This window comes from Aspergillus viridinutans (assembly GCF_018404265.1).
Source record: "Aspergillus viridinutans IFM 47045 DNA, scaffold_9, whole genome shotgun sequence".
NCBI classification, from domain to species: domain Eukaryota; kingdom Fungi; phylum Ascomycota; class Eurotiomycetes; order Eurotiales; family Aspergillaceae; genus Aspergillus; species Aspergillus viridinutans.
In genome coordinates, this window is record NW_025091225.1 from 1089985 (window position 1) to 1102347 (window position 12363).

General features: G+C 48.8%; 4 protein-coding genes across 4 annotated transcripts; 3 read left to right on the forward strand and 1 right to left on the reverse strand.

The window, feature by feature from the left end:
• Positions 1-1352: 1352 nt before the first annotated feature.
• Aspvir_009988 (kinesin family protein) lies at positions 1353-3546 on the forward strand (the record flags this gene model as incomplete). The annotated part of the gene is made up of 3 exons (XM_043273125.1): positions 1353-1623; positions 1681-2090; positions 2149-3546. The coding sequence occupies 3 exons, from the start codon at positions 1353-1355 to the stop codon at positions 3544-3546; spliced, it is 2079 nt and encodes a 692-aa protein (XP_043129060.1).
• Positions 3547-4443: 897 nt separating this feature from the next.
• Positions 4444-6031, reverse strand: Aspvir_009989 (AIM24 family protein; the record flags this gene model as incomplete). Its single annotated transcript, XM_043273126.1, has 7 exons — positions 4444-4767; positions 4824-5043; positions 5093-5211; positions 5262-5432; positions 5487-5558; positions 5633-5751; positions 5830-6031. 7 exons carry the CDS (start codon positions 6029-6031, stop codon positions 4444-4446), a joined length of 1227 nt encoding a protein of 408 aa, XP_043129061.1.
• A 901-nt stretch (positions 6032-6932) lies between these two features.
• atm1 (ATP-binding cassette Fe/S cluster precursor transporter ATM1) lies at positions 6933-9475 on the forward strand (the record flags this gene model as incomplete). Its single annotated transcript, XM_043273127.1, has 7 exons — positions 6933-7292; positions 7355-7414; positions 7477-7591; positions 7652-7920; positions 7975-9021; positions 9085-9301; positions 9366-9475. The coding sequence occupies 7 exons, from the start codon at positions 6933-6935 to the stop codon at positions 9473-9475; spliced, it is 2178 nt and encodes a 725-aa protein (XP_043129062.1).
• Positions 9476-11221: 1746 nt separating this feature from the next.
• Aspvir_009991 (uncharacterized protein) lies at positions 11222-11550 on the forward strand (the record flags this gene model as incomplete). The annotated part of the gene is made up of 2 exons (XM_043273128.1): positions 11222-11249; positions 11348-11550. 2 exons carry the CDS (start codon positions 11222-11224, stop codon positions 11548-11550), a joined length of 231 nt encoding a protein of 76 aa, XP_043129063.1.
• Positions 11551-12363: the final 813 nt, after the last annotated feature.

Genomic DNA, 12363 nt, shown 5'->3' on the forward strand with positions numbered 1-12363 from the left:
CTTCGAAATGGATGGTGTACGGTGGCCTTTGCGGCTGCTGTTCCCCTTGGGCCAATCAGACCCCACAAGTCTAACCGAAGTTCACAGTCTACCAAAACACTCCAGCTTTCCCAGTAAATCACAAACACTCGCTCCAGATATAATTATCGGGTGGGATGCTCTTAGTTCGAGAGCTGAGTAGCAGAGATATTTACAATTCTATAATCCTCGGGAAATCTGTCCGACGTTGCTGGGTTGTTGGCATAATCAATAAGTGTCCGGAGGACTAGCGATGATCTCATAGGGAGTAAGTACATCATTAGGGAATGTCTCGATAAACAGAATGGAACCTGGATGAAGTTGGCATCGCCGCAGGTAAAGAGATGATCACCTGAAGAACTGAGATCGCATTCAAGCATGGTGTATATCATGTAGATACTGGGTTCCTCATAAGACTCCAATTTCATTACAGGTGGTTGACGCCCGCAGCACATGTGGATTATATATTCTTCTTCCTCCAGGACTGATTATCACAGCCGTACCTCTGGTACTTGAGGATTCGATTTCCACCATTAGTTGTTTATGCACCTGCGTCGTAGCGCTTACAGAAAGGTCAAATAAAACAAGCAGCTGCTCAATTCTATGTGAAGGGCAGAGATAGAGGTATGCCTGGATTCTCAAGTGAGATCAATGAGTAGTAGGCAATCATTGAGTGTGCCAATGTTTGCTTCGGATTGAATAGAAAACCACTAACTACTCCGTACTTATAAAAGACATTACTAAACAAACTCCTGATTCAACTGATTGACCCCCTATCTAATTGCAAATCGCACTGACATGGATATTCTCCATATCCACCATCGTACTAGTAAGATGCGTGCGAGGTTGCCGTGCCAACAGCGCTTGACCGCTAAGCATCGCACCAGGTGAGCACGATCCCTGCCTATTTCCAAGAGCACGGCCGAGTAAGTAACCTCTCTGACAGCAACTCAGTCCAAAGTTGCTTAGCGGGTCTATTTTTGCAGTGAAGCGTATTTCGCTAAGCGCTCTTTTCTTTCTCGCTCTAATCGTGGTTCCATTGGCTTTAGTTTGTGGGTTTGTGTCTTTGATTTATCGAGTCCAACGTATCTGCACCTTGCTCTGATTTGGATTATATTCTCCTACCCTGATCGTGCAACATTCGCGGAGTGATTCGAGCGCCTCATTGCTATGCGAAACCTAAGAACCCTGGAGGTCACCTCTAGTTTATTCTGAACTGGAGGAACACACACGGTCGACCTATTAACTCAGATCTCGATCAACGGTACTTCCAGCCGCGTGGGAACTGCATTTTCAAACGAGAAGGCCGATAGAACGAGGACCTAACAGATAATATGAGTGTTCGGGTTGTGGCCCGTGTTAGGCCACTTCTGAAAGCGGAGCGTGAGCAAGATGTAATTCTTCGCACTGGTCCGTCAAGTCATACTTTACCGCCAAAGGGCGACCAAAAGAGCTCCCGGGGCAATTCGGCGGTTGCAAAACTGAGGGACCGAGATACAGTTGTCAGGATCCCCAACCCCAAGAACGAAAACGAGGAATACTCTTTCCAGTTCAATGCCGTTTATGATGCAGATGCCTCGCAACAAGAGCTGTATGATGCCGAGGGTTCGTCATGCATTCCTCTGATCTAACCGCCATGATAGACTGACGTTATTCCTTCAGTTGCTCCCACAGTCAAGCACCTCTTCAACGGCTTCGATGTCACAATATTTGCATATGGGGTCACCGGAACGGGGAAAACACATACTATGCGAGGCGGTAAAAGCCTGGCGGAGAGAGGTGTTATTCCGCGTCTTCTGAGTAGCATATACAGACGCAACAGGAAGATCGAGAAGGACAGCGAAGGAGAAACAACTGTCAAGGTTGCCTTGAGCTACTATGAGATCTACAATGACAAAGTCTTCGATCTATTCGAACCCCCAGAGAAGAGGACACTAGCAGGGCTGCCTCTTCGGGACAATGGCGGGAAGACTGTAGTCGTAGGCTTGACGGAAAAACCGTGTACCAGCCTGAAAGAATTCGAGAACCTGTACGACCACGCAAATATCAACAGATCCACATCTGCAACAAAGGTCAATAGACATGGCTTCGAAAACCAGGATATGTTAGGCGAGGCTAACTGTGTTTTAGTTAAATGCTCATTCATCCCGATCGCACGCCATTCTGTGTGTGAAAGTGACCATCAGCTCCAGTGACCAGGTTCGCATCAGCACTGCATGTGCTATTGATCTCGCTGGGTCAGAGGATAACCGCCGGACGGACAACGACAAGGAACGCATGGTTGAATCGGCCAGTATTAACAAAAGTCTTTTCGTTCTTGCGCAATGCGTAGAAGCAATCAGCAAGAAGCAACAACGAATTCCATATCGTGAGTCGAAAATGACGAGGATATTATCTTTGGGCCAGAACAATGGCTTGACCGTTATGATCCTCAACCTCGCGCCAATCAAATCTTATCACCTAGATACCCTCAGCTCTCTAAATTTCGCAAACCGCACCAAGAAGATCGAAGTTCGCGAAGTGGAGAATGAGCCTATGTTCAAAGGACCACCGAGGGTCGTGGCACGAGCCTCAACGGCAAATGCTCAGCGGCAGCCTCTTCGGCCATTGACGGCCTCTGTTAATGTCAACTTGACTGTACCAACTAACAAAGATACATCGCAACCTGGTGACGGCAAGCCGGTGAAAGCGTTCCACGTATACTCGGACAAGTCCCGTTCTAGAAATTCGGCGCAATTTAAACGCGCTGATGGGCCGAAGAGGTCTTCATTGAGTTCTGGTCTTCACGGAGCACACCCGAACCGAACATCGAAGACTACTCGGATCGCGCAGACATCTCTGCCTAGCAAACGGCAGGAAGAAATCTCCACAGCCATGATTGAAGAAATGGTCGAGAAGAAAGTTGAGGAGATCCTTGCCGCGCGGGCTGTCAGTGAGCAATCGAAGCAGAGTGAAGTCTGTGAGATGAATGAACAACTGCAAAAACGTCTGGAAATACTGGAGCAGCGGATTGAAGGCACAGAGGACGCCAGAGCCGAAGGACTTTCGTACCTACTCATGGGCAAGCAACATCAAGCGCGAGGGGAGGACTTTTCGGCCCTGAAAATGTATCAGCTGGCGCTCCCTTTCTTTCCAAAGAACGAGAAGCTCGCGACCAAGATTGCCACTCTGAAAGACCGCATTCAGAGCAGGCAGCGCGAGCAGCAGACCGAGTTCACTGGCCAAGCGCCCTCAGCGCACAAAACCGGCCTCGGAAGCATCTTGTCGATCAAGAAACAGCCAGCACGTGCAGGCACAAAACGCCAAGCTGCCGAATCTGACGAAGATTATGAAGAGCCTGAAGAGAGCCTAGCTCATTACAGTGATGACGATCTTCTTGAAAGCTGCCAGCCAAAGCGCTCAAAGCGTACCAGAACCAAAAGCCCAAGTAAAGAGAGCCCAGATGAACCGGATTCGCCCGGCACGCTTCGCTATCCTTTACGAGCAAGGCGGGGACAGTTGCCAGGTGAGGTCATCTGTTCTGGCTGATTCTTGTGGTGTACTCTCAGCAGGATTAGAGGACGGTTTTTATTTTCTGATAGACCCCCCTCATTCGCCAATTGTCTTTCGTAGCATCCGCATCCCGTTGCGGCAGATGGTTGCAAACAGCCACCCCTAGCCATATGTCGAACATGGTCCCAAGGCCTCCATGCAGGCCAGGCTCTGGTCCTTGGTGAAGCGCGGAACAGTGACTCCGCACGGGAAGATACTTTCCGCAGCTCTGGAATACAGATATGAGGCACCTGCCTCGCTAGTCGAGACGTCAAAGCATATCAGCAATCGACGTCATATGTGAAATAATATGCATCAAATACTCTTTCTGTGTAATCTTGATCAGACACCACTTGTGGGCAAGCAGGTTGTTCTACTGGTACAATAAGCTTTCGAGGCAGAGGAATAACAGTCAAAGCTTCAGGCCATGAGTGCGCAACCGTCTAGAGAAGCATGACTATAGGTGGAGGTAGCTTAGTTAAGTATTTCGATGGATTCTACCTGGTAGGACCCTATCGTGATAACTTAGGTACTGAGTAAGTTGCTTGCCATGGCCAATGATAAGGGATCAACAGCCAGAAGAAAAATGAAAGGACGTTGGACTCGAACGACCTGCCCCAGGACACTACGTACATACCGTTGCAGGATCAATAAAGCCAATACATGTTGGGTTTTGTTCTAAGACTCCTGGCTCTTTTGGCCCAAGAGCATAGTCTGCTCGAGTAGGCATATGGCACAATGACAAAATGGGTCAAAATCTCTTCATTTAGAGGCGGGGGACAGCTTGTAAGATCGGAAGAAGATAATTGTCTTGTTCTATAGTACATCGAACCTGCAAAATGGAAAAACCCCCAAGTGAGTCGCTGTTGAATTCATGTATAGAAATACTGCATCTTACTTCTTCTCAGCGATCTTTTCAATGATAACTTTCCCCTCCTTGGTGAGCGTCGCGATACTCTGGCTTATCCCTTTCATCTCGTTTTCCAGTTCCTCGATTGTCCGCGACGGCCCAGGACCTGCATTGACAGCCTCATGAGCGACGTTTCTGAATTCCTCCCCAGCTACCCGTGGTTGTTCAGTAGATTTTGTAGGGTCGAAGGTCAATCCTCTTGGCGTATCCGCGATTTCGTTGATTTCACGGGCAGACATGATATCATTGATACGAGGTCCACGGGTTTGCAAGAGGATCTTTGCAGGGCCGTCGAATTGGAGGAAAAGCTGGTCACATGTACGGTTAGTTCATGGAGTCAAGACGATTGCAGGTGAGCCCATACCCTGTCTCCCCAGATGGTCATTCGCGACCATGTGCGAACCTTGTGCAGTATTTTCATTGTCGTCTTCCATGTGTCTGAGTCTGCCATGTCCCGAATGAACTTGGAGTTCTGGAAGAGACTCGGCAAACTCTTGAGGCCTGGAACCTGGAATTTCAGTGTTGTCGATTTGAAACGGTATGGGCGTGGTGGGTTGGAGGTCATGGTGTAGGCCACCACATTACTACTATGTGTTAGAGCTACATGCGTCAAAAGAAGAAAGACGTGCGTACCTGGGGTGTACAATGTATTGTTCCCCGGCCTTCAACTCGACTGAATATACTTGGCCCGCGCCAACCAGTGCCAGCAGCCCTCGTCCCGTCACCTCTGAACTACCCCAGTGGGCCAAGCTCTGCTCAAGTTAGCGCAGTCTCCCTGCATAGATATATAGGGTTAACGGACCAGGTTTGTGTTGATCGTTGGCCGGACAGTGAGAGTGCGACCAGTCCAGGCGAGCAATGCTCGTCTTTGAGCAATCATCCAGTCCACCGAGCCATCGAGGCGGACAACCGCGAAAGAGGTGACTGGGGATCGAACGGAGACCAACGCCGTTACTGGACTCGCCGAAGATACCTAGCCCGATTTCAGCAATGACTCGTTCGCGCCTGATATCTTATAGGTCCAGACCTTCTGGTAGAGAAATGGTATGCCGACTGCGGCTCTTCGGAAAGGCTCAAGAACGCTTAACGTCGAAACAACCTGTAAATCAAGCCGAGAGCAGTCAGCAGGGCGACCTCGACGACAGCGTGGAAAATGAAAGGTCTCCTTCGTACATTGTCTGCTTTCCCACTTAATCCCACCAGTGTCCCTCGTCGAGTGTAAAGATTCTGTGAAGCGGAAAGCGAAACTGAGAGCAAAGAGTAGGGTGCGCCAATGACATCGAAACGCGCATCTGTCTCAAACGCTGTTAGCGAGGGTGTCTGCGCTCAAGACAACTGCAAATGGCGCTATCGTCTCGGTATGCACATACCTGCTGATTGTGCCGAGCTTGGTGTGTCGACAATGGCGAACTGATCCCCATTAACTGCTCCTGGTCGCTCGGAAGGCGCCGCGCGGATTTGGACGCATCTCGTCTGCCATCGCGGAAGCGATGCAACATCCCGTCGCACCCGCGGAGGGCCGGCTCGGATGGAGGATAGAGTCCGAACACCTCCTCTCAAGGGTTGACTCATCCTTGAAACTACAGCAAATTTTCAAGATGTGTTGCAGAAAAGCGAGTGTCAGACCATGGGGCCGGCCGTGAGTGAGCTCCTCGATTGCCCGGATTTCAAGATTCCCAATTGGGTAAAGCGCTTGGCTGGGATTCAACACCGCCTTGGAGGTTGCTCTTCTATGAGCATAAACTCGAATGTCGCTGGGGATTCTTTATGTAGATATCTAGGAGCTTGATGATGGACTGAGCAGCTTTCAATTGCTTCTACCAATGAAGCAAGTCATAGGAGATACTGTTGTGTGCCCACCCAAAATGTGTAAACATCTCCTCTAATGCGGTGCTGTGATGTCACATGCGAAAAGGGCCCTGCTACGCGATAAACCTGCACTCACCTTCTTATTTCCAGCTAGGATTTGGGATCTTGCAGCAGGAAATAGATGTTCATTCTTTCCTGTTGGTGGATTTGTACTTAATCAAGCATGAACTGATTATAAGCACTTTATGGATCTGAAAACACAGTGCAGAGAAATTGCGCTCGCTTTTGTAATACCGCGTTCATGTGTAATTACCGGAAGAAGCAAATTGGCGATTGCGACAGAGCAACGCATTTTGATGTTATCTCTGCCATTACGTGCTTCTGAATGTCTTCAGGATCTCCTTCTTTTTATTATCATCTTTCTTGAGTTTCCGCAGAAGTTGTTGATTAGATCTAGCAGAGTACTGTAGTATCTCATGCCAAGAGGGTAACTGAATCCGGGAGTACCTCACGAGCTACGCAGATTGTCCCCGCCGAGCTCAACCTCCGAACCCGGCGGTTTGCATGGCCAGCCAGCTATTTACACCCAAGAACACGCCTCTATGATGGTCTCCTGACAATACATCGCAGTGAAGACCGTCGTCAGATAGGATCTACGGCCATAATGCTGCCCGGAGCAGCTCGATCGCCATGTCTGCGTCTCCCCAGGCGCTTCGCCCGCGGTGGTCTCGCCGTTCCGCGCACAGCGTTGTGGGCCACCGCTTGCTACGGGATACAGTTTAAAGCATTTACCTCAGCCAACGGCCCGTCGAGGAAGGAGATACCTAAAGATCCTGCATCGAAATTGAAGACTGCGAACCCCATACCCACCCCGGCATCCGCCAGTGTGAACCCACCGAAAGATTCACGGAATGCGACGGCCGCGAAGAAAGACCTCCTCAGCGAGGCGACGGTTGGGAAAAAGGAACAAAGGAAGGCAGACTGGGCTATCATCAAGGAAATGGCCAAGTATCTCTGGCCAAAGGTAAGGCATCGTGAGGCCTTCATATTCTGGCAATACGTGGGTATTGATTTTGTATAATGCAGGATGACTGGGGGACCAAGCTTCGCGTCGGGACTGCGCTTTCATTGTTGGTTGGAGCAAAGGTAAGAGGTCTTTGAAGCAAAAAAAAAAAAAGATCAAGCGACAGCTCACAAAAGGGGCCTAGATCTTGAACGTGGAAGTTCCCTTCTATTTCAAAAGCATCGTGGATTCGATGAATATCGACTTTGCGACTGTCGGCGGAACAGCATACACTGTGGCTGGTTCAATGATTATTGCCTGTAAGCGATAGCTGCTTGGCGGGTAACTATACAATCAAGTCTAACAAAAACGCTTTTTAGACGGAGCTACCCGAATCGGGGCTACTATATTTCAAGAGCTTCGCAACGCTGTCTTCGCGAGCGTGGCTCAGAAAGCAATTCGCAGGGTTGCACGGAATGTCTTTGAGCATTTGCTGCGGTTGGATCTCAACTTTCACCTCAGCCGCCAGACTGGTGGATTAACAAGAGCAATTGATCGTGGAACGAAAGGTATCAGCTTCTTGCTGACGTCCATGGTTTTCCATGTGGTACCTACTGCTCTGGAAATCTCGCTCGTTTGCGGTATCCTGGTAAGTCGCAGTAATTGATCGTAGGCAGGACTGCCCGGCGACTAATAGTGCTAGACATATCAATACGGATTCCAATTCGCTGCAATCACAGCGGCAACGATGGTCGCATACACTGCCTTCACCATCACAACTACTGCCTGGCGAACCAAATTTCGAAAACAGGCTAATGCAGCTGATAACCGTGGAGCGACGGTGGCTGTCGATTCTCTGATCAACTACGAAGCTGTCAAGTACTTCAACAATGAACAGTATCAGGTGGCGCGCTACGACAAGGCACTCAAGGCTTATGAGGATGCCTCCATCAAGGTGACGACGTCTCTTGCCTTTCTGAATTCCGGCCAAAATATGATATTCTCGAGCGCACTGGCCGCAATGATGTATCTTGCCGCCAACGGAGTCGCCAACGGAAACTTGACTGTCGGCGACCTGGTTATGGTGAATCAGCTGGTCTTTCAGCTTTCAGTACCACTTAATTTCCTCGGATCAGTGTATCGTGAACTTCGTCAGTCTTTGCTAGATATGGAGACGCTGTTCAATTTGCAAAAGGTCAACGTCAACATCAAGGAGAAGCCCAACGCCAAACCGCTCCAGCTCCACAAAGGAGGCGAGATCAAGTTTGAAAATGTCACCTTCGGCTATCACCCCGACCGTCCTATCCTCAAGAACGCTAGCTTTACAATTCCTGCAGGACAGAAGTTTGCTATCGTGGGCCCTAGTGGATGCGGCAAGTCCACTATCCTGAGACTCTTATTCCGATTCTATGATGTCCAGGAGGGTCGAATCCTGATTGATGATCAAGACGTGCGTGATGTATCTCTTGAGAGCTTGCGCAAAGCGATTGGAGTTGTGCCGCAGGATACGCCATTGTTTAATGACACCATTGCCCATAATATCCGCTATGGAAGAATCGATGCAACCGATGAGGAAGTGCGCAAGGCCGCTCAACGAGCACGCATTGATGGTTTGATTCAGAAATTGCCCGAAGGGTATCAGACTGCGGTGGGAGAAAGAGGTATGATGATTTCAGGGGGTGAGAAGCAACGATTAGCCATCTCTCGCCTGATTCTGAAGGATCCGGAGCTATTGTTCTTTGATGAAGCGGTATGATATGCGAGGACTCAAGTTTGGTTTTGAGTGATGAAGTAGCTGACTGAAAGAATACAGACCTCCGCCCTCGACACATACACGGAACAGGCACTGTTGCAAAACATCAACAGCATTTTGAAAGAAAAGAAGCGCACCAGCGTGTTCGTGGCGCACCGACTGCGGACTATCTATGACAGCGACCAGGTCCTCGTTCTCAAGGATGGTCGTGTGGCAGAAATGGGATCCCACCGAGAATTGTTGGATCTGAATGGCATTTATGCTGAGCTGTGGAATGGTGAGTATACTCGGCAGGAATATGAACATACGGATTGAACTGGAGCTAATGATGGATTGTGCAGCCCAAGAAATGTCTCTGGCACAAGATCTCGAGCTTGAACGGGAGACTGAGCGTGACGATGTGGAGCCGAAAGAAAGGGATATGGCGCCCGGGCCAAAAGCGCAACAATAATAAAATACCTCCTTAAACTTCCTTTGATTATTGTCGATCGGGTCAATCGATGTACATATATAATTCTGGATTGATGCGACTGTACTCCGTACAGCGTATATGATTGTCTAAGCTAGACGAGGGTACAAAACCGTTGATCGAGCTTGCTTTTCTCTGAGCGAAGTGTATGTAAACATTATACAAGTGACGAACCGATCAATTCCGTTGAGGACGAGGCTTCATCCAGAGTGAGATCTCGCAAAAAGGATTTGTTAGATTGATTTAGCCACCATAACAAATTGTACAGAAGGAGTGTCTTGGGCGTTGAAGCAGGTAAGTCCATATCCCAGCCAACGTGGGGATCGAGTGTGTAACCCAGAAAACACTGGACAACGTCACTATACTCCGCAGCAGAACAAAATCCTTGCCTAAATGCTGTCGATGCTGACGGACTCATAACCACTAAAAATATTTTATTAGAAGAAGACGGTTGTCAGTCTAATGTACGAGATAGATGAACTCTTCCATGAATTCCCGCTATCGCAGCATCGCTATCTTTCCCTCTTTCCATCCGTGCGCGCCACATGGTTTTTAGACCACCAGCGCACTTGTTCCCGCTCGGCTCAATATCCCCCATGGTTTCATACGATATGGAGTACGGAGTATTGCACCATTTGGGTCCATCGCACAAAGACACCAACGAGAACGCCAGAAATCAGCCAGACTGGCCGAGAAGTCGGCCTGGAAGGACTTGGAGGCGCGTTGGGGCCTTAGGCGGGTTCGCGGGCCTTGAACTACGCCCAAAATGGGCAAGCGGAACCAAGGGAAAGTGGGACTGAGACCCCTGGCTAGTCCGTTCCAGGACTAGCCTCGCGTCATTTTCCCCCTCGGCCACGTATTTTCGCTATTTTTCCATGGCGAACTCCGCACTAGGAATTACTATTCGGGATTTACTAGGCTCATGCTGGTTTAGACACTCACTAAGTCAGGTACAGTGCCCTGTTCTTTGCTGGTAGTCTGGGCAGCCGTCTGTTGTCTACTACGGTATGGAGCATCGTATCTACTTCTCTCTCCTGTTGTTCACAAACTCCCCTTTCCCTCTGCTTCCATCTGATCGCTTGCCATTCTTTTGTGTCTTTCCACGGAGTATTACAACTCTCTAGACTACAGTAATACTTCCCTCTTTTTATATTTCTTTCATTGCCAATAGTTGATTTGCTACATACTTTATTGTGGTTAGCGTGCACTCAACCACCAATTGTATTGCTTCCCACATTCTTTGCAGCTGCCATATTCCCGTCCAGCATACTATCAACCAGCCATCGCTCTTTTTTGACATAGACTATTGAGCCCACTATCATTCATATATCCTTCTTATCACGTCGGCTCTTCTATTAATCAGATACCTACCTACCTACCGTCCTATTGGGTTGGCTATCTCGACGATTCGGCATCCTTTATTGAAAGAGACTTTTCGCGCCACGACCCGTTTAGCCTTTCTTCCCCAGGGTTCTTCTTCGATTCCGTCCTATCGCCGTTTTCCCCTCTTTTCCTCATCTTACTTTCTTTCTCAGCCCTCCCCTGAGAGGTACTGTCTTCACTCGTTCAATTGACTTCAACCTCTCAAACTTGATATATAAATCTACCTCTTTATATTTATACATATACCTTGCGAACGGCGTGGGCCCGTCTTGAATTCGAGTACCGCATTAATCTCCGGTTCTTTGTGATTGATAACGACTCAAAGCCGAGTCCCTCTGAGACACAATGGGTTTCATCGAGAAGTTGCAAGCAAGTAAGTCCATTCGGATCCTCGCTGCTATCGATTAGCAATTCCATATCCCTCTGAACACAATCACGAACTCAATGTGTCTCCTAACATCCCATCCGCAGAGATCGAGCTCTACAGGTTAGAGCAGCGCTATGCCCGTCGCAAGCACCGCAGCACATTCTCCGGCATCCAATACGTCGATGGCGAATATGTCTACTCTAACGGCTCGAACTCGCCGACAGGAACTGTCTCCAAACATTCAACAGGCAGTCACTGGAAGACCCCGACCTGGGGTGGTTCCGGTTCCGAGTCGCGATGGCGGTGACGGACCGATCTGACGCCGAATTTTCTCTTCTTTTCCACTTCTCTCCATTTACCTTTGTATATTCTCAGCATTATGTTTGTGCGGAGGATATGATGACGTTTCCGATCACATATGAATGCTTGCTATTCGATTTTTCTCGCGTTCTTCTATGGAGTCGGACGGCCCGCCCCGAATTTTATAATGGCACTGCACATGGTTTAAAGTCCCATTTAACGCGTATATTATGTAACTATCATTTAGGCTAGTTATGAAATGGACAGATCAGATAAGCATAGAGGAGGCTATTGCTATGCAAATGGCTGCAGCTGCTAGAATACCTATTCTGAGATTCTTAGGCTGTGGGGAGCATCCAGATAATCTATTTAACTAGGAATTCTTAATCCTGACGACAAGATTGCCTGGTGTGCCACTAGAGAACTTATTTAATTATTTAGCACACATGGCCTAGCGTTATGGCCGGAGTCCAGGACCCATCGAAGAGTATAAACTGACATCGGGAAGACGGAGGGATAACCGAGTAGGAGAGCACCTGAAGTCTAAAAAGCCCGTCAGTCCTAGATTATCCCTAGCAACCAAAAATGTTCCCAGAAGCTTTCATCGTGCTGTGGTGTCTAGTGAGTATACCAGACGCCCTCACATTGATCGGATGCTCACTCATATCCACAGGTTCAATACTCCTACGCGATGGTCATCCAAACAATTGCCATGATCAAAAGTCCCCAGTCCGGCATCACTGACTCTTTTCGCACCATAATCCACCATTTACGCGTCCACGCCGGTCCGCTGTTCTGCCTGCGCGGATTCCTATTGTTT